The following is a 13,815-nucleotide window of genomic DNA, read 5'->3' on the forward strand; positions in this document are numbered from 1 at the left end:
ATTATGTTTTTATCGGATTTATGTTTTTCTATATATTATGAATTAATCAATAAAAAATAAGATAACTTATTAATTTATTATAATATAAATAATGTTTATTAAATAAATAAGTTTATTATTATAAAGTTTACGTTAATAATTGAGGAATGAAAGGTAATATTTACTCAAGTACGAACATAAATATTAAGATACGAATACTTCTGTAGATCTCTATCTATATTTTAGCATATTTTATTTGAGTGTACGATATCTATAATTTGACGATAAAAACATTTTTGCTCTCATAAATAAATTAATAATATCTATTTTTTCTTCCTCTGCGAATATCGATTACATATTTTACTATGATGTGTGAAAAAATTGTTACGAATTAAATATCTGCCTGATTTTTAGGAATTTAGTTTAAAATAGCAATTTACAATAATGGTTCTGTAAAGTTAAGAAACAATAGTATTTAAATAATGCCTATCACGTTTAATAACATTCTTTGCATGCATATTTACATGGGTTGAGCTCTTTGATAAAGTGCTATAAAATTAGTATTCATTATGTTTTGAAGTGTGTACGTGAATGTTTAATGAAGGATATTTTGTTTGAACGTAATGTGACTAATTTTTTACGTTATTACTTATTATTGGATTTTAGTTATCTTTACATAATAATATGTCCTATTGTGCAAAATACATTTATAAAAATTGCAATAATATATCATATTGCATTCATTTGATTGGATGGATCAACTATAAATTATGTTTCCCAAAAACTGTAAATAATATAGATTTTGTTGTTAACCTTTTATATAATTATTTTATTCAAATCTTTCTGTGATTGTTAACAGTATGTCAGTTAACTAACATACCTATTAAACTAAAAGTAGGTAATTTCCCTTTGAAAGGAAAATCGTGGGTTTATCTAAAAAAGACAATGCGGTTGATCACCTGAAACTTGTTCTGTTGAGGAAAAAAATGAAAAGTCTTTTACTCGTTTATCAAAGGAATGCAGTAGAAAATATAATATTATTTACGAAGATTACTCATCTAGTACAATGTCGTAATAGAATTACATACACATTTTGGGAATTTAGGATAGAGATACCTATGTACGATAGGGCAGATATTTATTATATGCTAGTTGTATTGTGATTTTTACATATAAGTACTTGAGTATCATTCTTACTTTAATAGGTAATATTATAAATCCGAAAGTGTGTTTGTTTGGTATTCTGCAAATAAAATATTTAAAACATTTAATTCCTTGTCGTTATGTTCAGGAGCACAAACTTTTATAGGTGGTTTGTTAAATTTTTCACGTGTGCTATACCTAGATTAAGAAATACATTTCGATTATAAAGACATTGGTCACGGACTGACTTTGTGCCCGTGACCTGAACATCGAAATTTATCAAAGAATGTATGAAACGTATTTTGAATCTGTGCATTCAATAAAATAATTAATAAATAGTTTAAAAAAATCTAAAATGGAACACGCTAAAACTCATGAAATAATGGTGTTTTTACCGATCCTTGACAAGTGTATAAAGTTTGAATTAGATCTGATAGAAAATGGGACAAAATCGAGTTGTCGGTTATATACAAACAAGTCAGGTTACCTACAAACAAACATACAGGTGAAGTTAATTAAGTATAAAAAGTGTAAAAATTAGATCTATATATATCTATTTTATCTTCCTGGGGTCTCATAATATGTTCACAAATCACATCTTTTTGACAAATCAATTCTTCATTCGTTCTAGTAGCTTGGCCTTCTACGCCTGTCACAAGGCTTATTTATTAGTCTAGAACCCAAAACTTCTCGGTTATTCATACAAAATTATTACAGTAGAATTTCAGTTTATATATATATATTATAGATAGTTCTATAAGCTATAGCGATAAAAATTAAAATATTATGTGTTTCTCTAGCTTTTTAACTATCTCCAGAAAAAGTCAATCGCTCAGTTGCGACGTGAAAGAAAGACAACAGACACTTTGGCATTATTATAATAAACTAGCGGTCCGCCCCGGCTTCGCCCGTGGTACATGTTTACGTTTTCTCTACATAAGAACCATCCTCGTACTTCAAGGAATATAATAAAAAAAGAATTATCGAAATCGGTTCAGCCGTTCTCGAGTTATGCACTTACCAACACATTTTGCGATTCATCTTTATAAATAAGATTACCTACGTTATAATATGTTTATTATAATTACGTTATAATATGTATATATATGTACATATTAGAATTTCATTATTAATGATTATTCCATGAAAATTACTATAATAATCTCACATAAATAACTGCTAATAGATGATATAACATAAGCGTCGTGTTTAACCAATAATTAACATTTTAATAAATACATTAAGTTACCTACAGCGAAGCTATTATGCTAATTAAATGTTTGGTCACGATTTTACATCTCTGTTCTGTGTAAAAGCACCTTTAATATTTAACTATGTCGTTAAATATGTTTGTGTGGTTTGAATAGAGTGAACGAAATTTAATGGAACTCAAAGTTGAAGAGACTAGACTGTTTCGAACTTTGGATAGAAATAATTAACGGAGTCGAGTAGTGTTCATATGAAATTGTTTAGAATATTCATATTATATGTTCGACTGATGATGTTTATTTAATATTATAATTTTTTTATGAAATAAATGTAATGTATTTTTTATAAATTAATGGTTTGGGTATCATAGCTGAATAGTTATGAAACGAAATATGTATAGGGAAAATATTTAAACAGAAATAAAAATATTTGTTAAGAACTACTATTAGGTATCCAACTTGTTCATACAACAAAGATGCTCTACATATAATTTTAAAATTAATTTTTAGAATATAATAAATTCAACTCGATATAAATAAACCTGCCTTTACCTATATGTAAATAAAGAAAATATTGGATCGGAAAAATCGTTATAAAACATCGCACAAAGGAATTTATAACACCATTCACTTCTCGGCAACTTGCAATTTTCTCGAAGAGAAATATTTACGTATTAGAATAATATTAAGAATGGTTTAACGTTTATAGTTTGCGCATTAATATTTCATAATAGTTTCCTTATTTTAAACTTAAGAAGGAACAATAAAACACAATAGATACTTATTTTAATTTATTTTATATCGTGTCTCATTGAAATTCTAATTACGAAGTTCGGAAGTCTTTAACCGTCGGGAATTTGACCTTTGTGGTAAAGAAAAGTATGAGGAAAATGGGCGACAACTATATGTATACATACTTATGACCAACTGTATTCATTTGTGATAAAACATGCATAGGTGAATTCTCATTCATTATTTTTCATACCTATTTTTAATTTTTTTATTTGCTTCAAATTTCCATTGACTAATTTCACACGAATTTTTGTATTTTTTGTCGAGAAAGTTACCACTTGTAGCTCACAAAAAGCTTAACAAAATCTGACGATGTTAGATTTGTATTTATAGTTAGAGTGAAGTTAGACTTTCAAAATGTTGAAAATCTTTCTGAATTTTTTTGGTCTGAGCCGAGGAGAGCGCCCACCTTGAAATAAAATCTGAATTTAATTTGAAACAGTTTTCAGCTTTAAAATAAATGAGAAATATTTTCAATGTAGGTTCGTGTTTATAGTTTACACGGTTAATCGAATTGCTAAATTGGATACAGTACAAGTGCTATTAAAACAATTAAATTACTATCGAGTAGTACTCAGAGGTGTTAATTGGGTCAATGAGGCGGTTAGTACGGAAAAACAATAATAATAAATAATAATATATTATTCTATACTCAATAGTTTAGGTTTTCTTCAATCTGTACATAATTGTATTCATTTAAATGGTTTGCATCCGGTGTTTATAGAGGAATGCTATGAATATAAGTTCTATATTATTTCTTAATAGTATCATAATAACAAATTATGAAAATAAAAAATAAATCTTTTTTTTGGCGCTGTTAATTAATAATGTCGTTAGATATAGTGGTTCCTATATGGTTTATAACTTTATATATTTCATAAACGGTCGGCTCTAAGTACATAATATACAAGTTAGAATGACTGTCTTTTTTGGCTCCAGACAGTCCTGAAATATTTTATGATCAAATCTTTAATCAAATGTAATTAACCAATTTAATAGAATATGCTACACTAAATGGTACAATTATTAAACTACTTATTTTATTTTATTTCACGGGTTCGATGTCGTTAAAAGTATTAAGTATAGAAGAATGTCGTCTGTTAAATAATCATAAAACGCACGTGTATATGCTATAATGAGAAGCAAATAAAACAATGGATAGAGGCGTTAACAGTTTGAAATCGTGTTTCAGCGTATAATATCCATAGATATTACATATACTAGTATAGGTAGTATATATAGATAGTACGTATACTAGTATAGTATATATCTGTGTACTCACAATTACGCACGTGACGAGATGAAAAGGCAATTCCTAGTAAGACCTCAAAATTTACTTATTTTTATTGCATTAATTAAAGTCCAAATGTATAATAAATTATGTTACCAAGAAGGTAGATGATTGTTCCTTTAACTCCTCGAGGAGCATAGGGCCTCAGTAAACTTTTTCCAGTCACGTCTATTTTGGGCTTTTGCTTTGACTTCTTGCCACGACAGCCCGGTTTTATTTAGTTCAGCAACCACGGATCTCTTCCACGATGCAGGGGGACGACCTTTTCTTCTACGACCATTCGGGGGCGTCCAGTCTAAAGCTGTTTTTGCTATATTTTGTTCCGGCCTCCTAAGGCAGTGCCCTATCCACTCCCACTTCCTGGAGCAGATTTGTAGGTTGCTTTATTTATTACCAAGAAGGTAGAGTGGGTAGGAAATTCGTCAATCTAATATATTTCGAATATTATTCTTGTGCTTGGAAACTGAAATTTATAATTGATTTAAAACGCGATTTATTACCCAATTCCAAAGATTTTGAATTTTGCTACGCTTAACATTCAAGATCTTTGCATAATTAGAACGTTTAACATTCTTTATGCACTCACACGATCACATAAATATTTCTTATTTTAGTCTTCTCTTGATTCTTTAATAATTTAATGCAAATTCAGTATACACTTATTGCAAATTCTAACGTTAAAGCCATTATAAAATAGTAAGTACCAATAAAATTTCACAGTTAAATTAGCCATTAACGATAACTGTACTTTTGCAATACTATTTACAAATTGCGTTATGACCTTGATGCTTGAACACAACCCTGAGTATTATACAATCTAAATAATATTTAATTTGTAATCTACAATAAACTATAAACGTCTTTGTGAGCTGTGTATGTATTCATACTTTCAATGGGATAATTTACAATTTGTGTTGTACAATAGTTCATTTCTCACGGCTAATTTTGTTATCAGTTATGGTTCTTTTGGCACTACATAAATGACTTAATATTTATTCGGGGTAAATTATTTCAGTGATCCGTTTAGCTCTTGTAGGTATATAAATGTACATAATTAAATATACCTAAATATGTTGTAATAGCTGTGGATATTTTTGTAAATAATTCCCAATATTATAAAGTTTAAAAGTTTGTAAACAAGATCCATGAAAATGACACTTCAACTTTTTAATGATCGCTTTGTACCTAAATGTTAAAGAAATTGTGGATGTTATTTATTATGAAATACTTGAAAGGTTTCATTATAATATAATATTATTTTAATAATCGTTGATAAGCTGTATGGGTAAAGTAGGTAACTCATATGGATACTAAGTACTAACATTTACGATGAGAGACGAAGATGAATATTTTACTGAAAAGGGCAAAAATATAATTTAAAAAGTGAGAAGAATCTTAAACGTTTGCTTGGATAGTTACGCCATTACACTCGCAAAAGAGTGCTTTGCAAAATAATATTAACATGTGATCTATTTTATAAACAAAATCTCTACATTAACAAACAAGGACATGCCATTCTATATTCGTATGATTTTATTACATGAAAATAATAATCTTTTGTTCAGCTAGCAATCGTCATAATATTATCGCATTAAAGCCTGAACAGGGCCTAAATAAATACATTTTTTATTTTACTATATAAAACAGATAACTTATTTAAATAAGAGATTATTATACCCGTCATAAAGGTAGTAGATAGAAGTGAGTGGTGATTTTATTCTGGGTACAGTTTTGGTGCAATATAGCGTTATTGTATGATGTGAAATAAAAAATATATGTTTAAGATTTGTTGTGGTAATGGATAGTGCTGTACTAAAATTGCCGCAAAAAGAACCCATTCAGGAAAAGAAGAAGAAGTAAGTTCTTTTAAAGTTATCGTTGGTGAAAATTAGTGAGATATTATAGTTTGCCTTGTTGTAATTTCATTGCTTCTAAATATTTTTTTTTTTCACTTTCGATCGTCACTCTTATAATATTACGGATTATATTAAATACACATGTCATGTGTGCGTGTGTGTAGAAGTATAGTGTATACATGTGTGCACGTGCAGTAAAGTATTATTTTTTTTAAACTTACTAAAGAAAAAAAGATGCTGCAATGAAAAATTCTACGACTCTTCTTCTTTCTTCTTCTTCTATGCATTCTTCTCTCTTCTGACAAATTATGTAGTTACAAGTTATTGGCATGTTTGAATTGTTTACTTTTTTACTTTAGATATAAAATCAATGACTTGTTCTCAAGTCTCGCTTAAAAACTCATTTTTACGGTCGCTTTAAAGTTAATATTGTATTCAATATCGACAGAAAGCAGTCGACCTCAAGGCATTATTGATTGGTGTCGTGTTATTTACCGCTTGCAACACTACAGAATACACAATGCACACGTTTATAAACTAGCTTTCCGCCCGCGGATTCGCATCAATTGTCCTGTTTTTAAATTTGGTGTTTTTTTATGCAATAAAGATTTTAAAAAGCCTGTTCCCGGGAGATTTCCCGGAATAAAACCAAATTTATGTCTTTTCTCAGGTCTCAAGCTACCACTGCACCAAGTTTTATTCAAATTGGTTGAGTGGTTGAGGTTTGAAGAGACAGACAGACAGAAACAGTGACTTTCGTATTAAAGGACTAAACTATTAAAGGACTTTTTTGACGTTAGTAGTTAGTTCTTGGAGTACTTACTACTGATGTTAAACTTATCTCTTTATTATTCATCCCCTGTTTAAACAATTTAAGAGTTGTGTTAGACTTTTAATAGTTTTATCACAGACTAATAATAATATACTACGGTTTTATGAATAAAATTATTATATATTTTTTCATTTACGGGAAAAGACAGAGCTAGACATAGTTACCCACACAGGTTACCCACTGGGCCACTATTAAATTGTTGAGATGTTTATTGTATTATTTTATTTATTTTAATTATATTTTTTACGTTTTTGTTGAATATAGTGATCAATATAACAATAACGATCGAAAATGTTTATTATAAATTAATTATGATTTAAGAGAAGCTAAGCTTCTCTAAAATGATAATTAAATTAATACCATCTTCCGCAGTTTCCTTAATGATATTTAAGTTAATTAAAATATTAAACAAGAACAATGGACTTTCTTCAAACTTCAAAAACGGAGGATTATTTTAAGTCTGATGAGAAATTTACGAAACACAATAAAGTTCATAGCTGATCGCTTTAATGCAACCTTATTAAAGAAATAGAGAAATCTTTAATTTCTAAAATACTCGCTTAAAATCAAACACTAGGAAATAAAATGTTTCAATTTATATAGCAAAAATTAATAACTCTTACAAATTAAAATGTATATATTTGTATATACTTATTGCATTTTTTTTTATTGAGGAAAATATCCAAATTTAAAAATGTAACCGGTAATAAAATAAGACCTTTTCCTTGATAACTTGATTACTTGATTGTGTTAAGAGGGATTCACCTGTTTTGATTATGTTTTTTATCAATACCTATATATGCCAGATAATACATAGGTAGGTACTATGTTTGTTGACTTACCGCCGCGGCTTTTGCTGGGTTACCTAATGATTATAATATGTTTTAGTAAAAGGAAGTATTATGCATTCACCACCTAATTATTTTGGTTATAGACTGTATGTGAAATTAAAAGGTACAAAGTTGTTATCGAAAAAACAAGTTACATAAACAGGATTTACTAATAAAAAAATTATCCCATAGCTTCACAACTATAGCCAAACAATCTCATAGATATACCTAATCAATATTGTTCTCTGTGATTAATACTGACACCTGCATGTAATAATTTATTCTATTACAAGTTATTTTGCATTGAGGTGTGAGTTTTACTTAAAATTACAAAACATGAGTTCTTTAAAATATTTGGTTGGTACAAAATAAATAATATTCCAATATTAATACTTCAGAGCATACTTTAAAGCAAATGGAAAACATAAATATAGGTAAGTAAACCTCTCAAAAAGCATTTGACCATTCAATTAGGAGTGACTTTCAATGAAATACCTTGACACTACTATGCATAGAAGCTCATGAGATAAAACATGTTAGCATACATTGCAGTTTTGACAAGACAACATAATTAACAATATTCAAGATTAACAGCAATGTACTCAATGCTAACTTCCTCATCTATATATAGTATAAGGTTTTAGGGAAATAAATATGTACTGCATACTGCATTTGTATTCATTGCAATTTGTTAATGAACATTTTAAATGGAACTTTATAAAAAATGCCCGTGATCGTGAATGAGTATCAAAAAGTTAATTGTTATTCATTCGATTTCGTTTACAAAACATCCGTACAAAAAAAATGTTACTTTATTATAGTGCATAAAATTTGAATATAAATAAAAACGCAAAATAATAAATAATTATTATCAAAACCATTTTATGTAATGAGACATAATAAGCAAATACGTTCACGTTTCTTATATAATATTCTTTAGGTCAAGTATAAAATTTAACCATGTCAATATACGTTATTGAATAAGTTTTAAAAACCTGTATTCGACTCGCGTCAATTCACTTTTATCACCGGTCCCAATCAATGCGAATAAAACACGTAATAGCTTTTAATGTACCTAATTATAATCTATAGTAATATTATTATAAAGCTGAACAGTTTGTTTGTTTGTTTGTTCGATTGTTTGAACGCGCTAATCTCAGGAACTGCTAGTACGATTTGAAAAATTCTTTCAGTGTTAGATAGTGTCGGGCGCAGCTGCTGTCTGACTGTACAATTTGCCGATGTGTGTCAATGAGCCGATTTAGATGAAATTTGATTAGCTTGAGAACTATGATAGGACTTAGGATAGTTGAATCTCGCAAATCTCGCGGGACCAGGAATTAGCCCGTTTTTCTTATATTATATTCACAGGTACTTCGTTCCACTATCGGGGATTGTCTTCTAGGCTCTAATAGTTAGGAATATAAATCTCATAGCAAAATATTGTTAAATGGTTAGATACTTATTTAGTCAAATTACATAGTATATTGTCTTTATCGAAACCACACGAAACTACGAAATTTGAATAGTGACATTTTTTAAGTTCCTACCTCAATGTTATTATTTATTCCCAACCCATTTATTTTGATTTTTTTTAATATTATGCTTATTCGCAATATGTTTTTAAATAATTACACAATATTTTTCCATACAGCGGTCGATCAAACAAATAATGTCGTTTTATATTGAAGGGGGATTAAATATAACGAGCATAGAGTGCATTTTAAACAAAAGAGAATTTAACGAGCTTTGAAGTGGATAGTAATTGCTACACATTGATGTCATCGGCATACACATTATGTCAATATGTAAAATAAATATGGGAACTTGCTTTGAGTCGATACTTTGTAAAAATATACATTAATTTATATAAAACACCTACTAGTGATTCTTGTTTCGCTGCGATTTCGTAATAATGTGAATACGTATTTTGAATACGTCTAATTACTTGGAACACTTCAACTAATTAGCAAGTATTAATTCACAATATTGTTTTAAATACATGCAACCACGCTAAAATCAATAGATAACATGTGCAACCAGAATAAACACTAAGTATGTAGGTATATGTTTATTGTTTTTAATATCATTCGTAAGGAAATTACAAAAAGCAAAGATATTAATTTAAACTATACTTTGTAAGTAGAATTTTACTGACTATTTGAAAATAAAATTGATATAAGTCCAATAACTTTTTGGACCTAGCAATATCTATAGAAACTACTATTACTACCTCACATGAAACTAGACTTGCTTGAAAAGTTTATTGGTTTGGTTGAACGCGCTTATCTAAAAAACAAATCTTTATTATTGGATAGCCCATTTATTGTCTAAAACTACCCATTACAGGCTGTATAACCCATAGGAGCATCAACAAAATGAGTTAAAAATTATGCGGGGAAATAACCGCGTTTTATCGACATTCGACACCCACACAAAGTTGCCAGAATACATAAATAAAAGTCATTGCTCAATGTGATATTGAATTTATCTAACTCTATCTTGTCAGTCTCACTGGTGGTAATCTGTATTATTTTATCTCAGTTACATTTTCCAAGAGTTTTGGGATGGGACGTAAGTACATTAGAAAAGTAAATTTTGATGTAATTCAATATCTAAATTGATTGGTATCTTATATCTATACAACAGAATGAAATGTAGTCAGAACTATATTCAATTGTGTATTTATCGATCTTTTATGTGAAATTATTGTATATGTGTGTAATCTATCCCTATTATATCTGGACATTTGGGCTGATCTGAATACATAAAATGCAAATATGACATGGACCGATAGTTAATGCACTTTTTTTATTTGCAATTATATCAATATAATCAACGTTTCGTTACACTTATAAAAATAATGTGTATTAAAATAATACTTCATTGACATAATATATGTTACCGGCCAAACCCGATTTCAGGACAAACTAGTTTTGCCTAGGCTAAACTAGTTCGTCCTATACACGATCGGATGAACTGGTATAGCCTAGGCCAAACTAGTTCATCCTAAGACCAATAGGATAAATCAGTTCATGCTAGGGCATTTTTTTTTGCGCGTCGACGGAGCCCCGCTTCGCTGGGCTCCTATTTCTGTGTAGTTTTTTTTTTAAAAAACCTAACCTAACCTAACCTAACCTAAACCTAACGCATTTATTTTAGGATAAACTAGTATGGCCTAGCCTGAACTGATTTATCCTATTGGTCTTAGGATGAACTAGTTTGGCCTATGCTATACCAGTTCATCCGATCGTGTATAGGACGAATTAGTTTAGCCTAGGCAAAACTAGTTTGTCCTAAAATCGGGTTTGGCCGGTAACATATACAACGATCCCATAATTGTTCCTATGCAGGGTATTAACAGTCACGATAGAGTGCTTATACGATTAGGTATGTCTTAATTGAAGAAAACATTTAAGAAACCTACAGGTAACATTTTTATTTCCTGTATGTAATTAAACAATTTGAATAATTCACGGTGTTTTTATAAGCGAAAAAAATGTACATACCTATGAAACATAATGAACGTATAAGTAATTTAACCGAGGCATGTCTAATTACAATAAGCCGGAACACTGCTGCTAATAAAAACGGGAAAACACAAAAAGAAAATACTCGAATAAGAATAAGTATCCGAATCTTGAAACAACAAAGATCTTTTGGCATTTTAATTATTTTGTCAAAACAAAGAAATTCGCTTTTCTAAACAATGAAACAATAATATAAACGCGTAGGTACATTACCACTAAAGCGTTCTGCACAAATTAATATTAGATAGCAATCTTTCAAAAATAATGCATTTAGTTATTATCTTTCGACCCCTGAGTTCGGGACTTTTTTGATTAAATTATTATGAACGTTTTTGAAAAGAAAACACTCATTTTTTAGAATACAAATAAATCTCATGAACCCATGGATATAATTATTATTGAGTTTATCTTTCTGTTTAAAGATCTCGGCTCCAATTGTCGCCGGGGTTAATGGTGTTCACGGGCCTAGGCCAAGTGAGCATCATTTTCGTCTACTATATGTGTTGTGTGTATCGGTGTACTAAATTGGTCCGTTTGTAGAAATTTTCTCGTTATCCTGCAAGTGTTTAATATGACGGCTTTTTGTAGTAAAATGAATAAAGATTTTGGAAGATCGAGTGATTTTACGGCTTGATGAAGTTGAGTTGGTACTATTCCAGTCGTAGATAGGACTATGGGGATGATTGAGACTTTACGAAGATTCCACATACGTGTAATCTCATCTTTTAGCTCTAGATATTTATTAATTTTGTGTGATATAGTTGATTGGATGTTGTGTGTGTTAGGGATGGCTATGTCTATTAGGTATGCTACTTTATTTACTTTGTCAATCAGGGTGATATCCGGTCTATTATAATGTACTGTTCTGTCTAAGTATGGCTCTATCAAAATAAAGTTTGTGATTACAGTTTTCTAAAATTGTCTCGGGGATGTATTTGTAATATGGCACTAGTGTTTTGTCTATAAGGTTGTGTTTTATAGCGAGTTTTTGGTGTATTATATTTGCAATCTGGTCATGTCGATGCTTATAATCTGTTTGAACTATTGCACTGCATGCACCTGTGATATGCTGGATGGTTTCTGTGGAGTTGTGGCATTTTCGGCAAATATCTTGTGTAGTTGGTATTTTCATTATATGCTTTCGGTAGTTGCGTGTTTCTATCACTTGATCTTGGATAGCTATCATAAACCCCTCCGTCTCTGGGAAGAGTTCTCCTCTTCTGAGCCATTCGTTTGACGCTAGTTTGTCAACATGCTGTAGGTTCAGATCGTGGTAGTGCCTTCCATGAAGAGGTTTACGAGACCAGTCATTATGTTTTGTAGCTTTGTTCACTTGTACTTCGTTATTTTGAGTGAGTTGACTATTGAGGTTCAGTGGAGTTAATTTTACATCGTTCTTGACTATTGCTTTATGCAGATTAGATGAATTTATTTTATGATGAAAGTATGATCTGAGGCCTGTTATCTGTTTATTGTGCAAGTTGATAATGTCTATAAGTCCTCTTCCGCCTTCGTATCTTGGTAAAGTAAGTCTCTGTATGCAAGATCGTGGGTGATGTTTCCTATTATAAGTCATTGTTGTGTTAATAAGTCGCTGTAGAGATTTAAGTTGTGTTTTTGACCAGTTTATTATACCAAATGAATAAGTGAGCACAGGGATGGCATACGTATTGATTGCTTTTATGGTATTTTTTGAATTTAAATTTGTCTTTAAAATTGAATTTAATTTATGTTTGAATTGTTGTTTCAGTTGGTCTTTAATCTCTTTCTGGGGTATTTGTCTCGCCTGATGATATCCTAGGTATTTATACATCTCGTAGTCTTTTAAAGGTTCTATTAGTTGTCCATTTTGTAGTTCGTATTGATGTCCATAATATTGTCCTGCGCGTATCGAGTTAATCCTACATTTATCAATTCCAAACTTCATTATTATTATGAGCCATGGCTGTCCCACTGCTGAGCAAAGGCCTCTCTTCCCTCAATCCATTTCTCCCTATTTTGAGCAATTTTGCTCCAATCCGCTAAATGGGAATCAAGCTCGTCCCGCCATCTTGTCCTGGGCCTACCACGCAGCCATTTGTCCTTGTTGGGGATCCACAAAGTGGTAATTTTCGCCCACAACTCCTCCGACATTCGGCAAAAGGATATAATAAAGATTTAATTAATCAAATAATTAGGTTAAGTTGATATGAATGCATCTGTTTTAAATATCTTTATTTTAATGTTAATGATATTCTTTATTACAAAATATATTTTATTGATATGATTAATTCATGTCACGGCCAAATTCAAAATGCGTTTGTGCATCATTTTAAGTTTATGCATCATTCATATAATCCTATACTAGAAAAGAT

At 30.0% G+C, this 13,815-nt stretch overlaps 2 protein-coding genes across 2 annotated transcripts in view; one reads left to right on the forward strand and one right to left on the reverse strand.

Annotated features, from left to right (window-relative positions):
• The window catches only part of LOC149906442 (dietary and metabolic glutamate transporter-like), a 245,487-nt gene that overhangs the window by 33,783 nt on the left and 197,889 nt on the right, over positions 1–13,815 (forward strand). The gene's annotated exons all lie outside the window — the stretch shown is intronic.
• Positions 12,312–13,037, reverse strand: LOC149906444 (uncharacterized). The gene has a single exon (XM_090104424.1). It carries the CDS (start codon positions 13,035–13,037, stop codon positions 12,312–12,314), a length of 726 nt encoding a protein of 241 aa, XP_089960550.1.

Source organism: Colias eurytheme, chromosome 8, assembly GCF_061535395.1.
Source record: "Colias eurytheme isolate Ceu_HAF_F1 chromosome 8, ilColEury1 Martin Lab GWU primary, whole genome shotgun sequence".
NCBI lineage: Eukaryota > Metazoa > Arthropoda > Insecta > Lepidoptera > Pieridae > Colias > Colias eurytheme.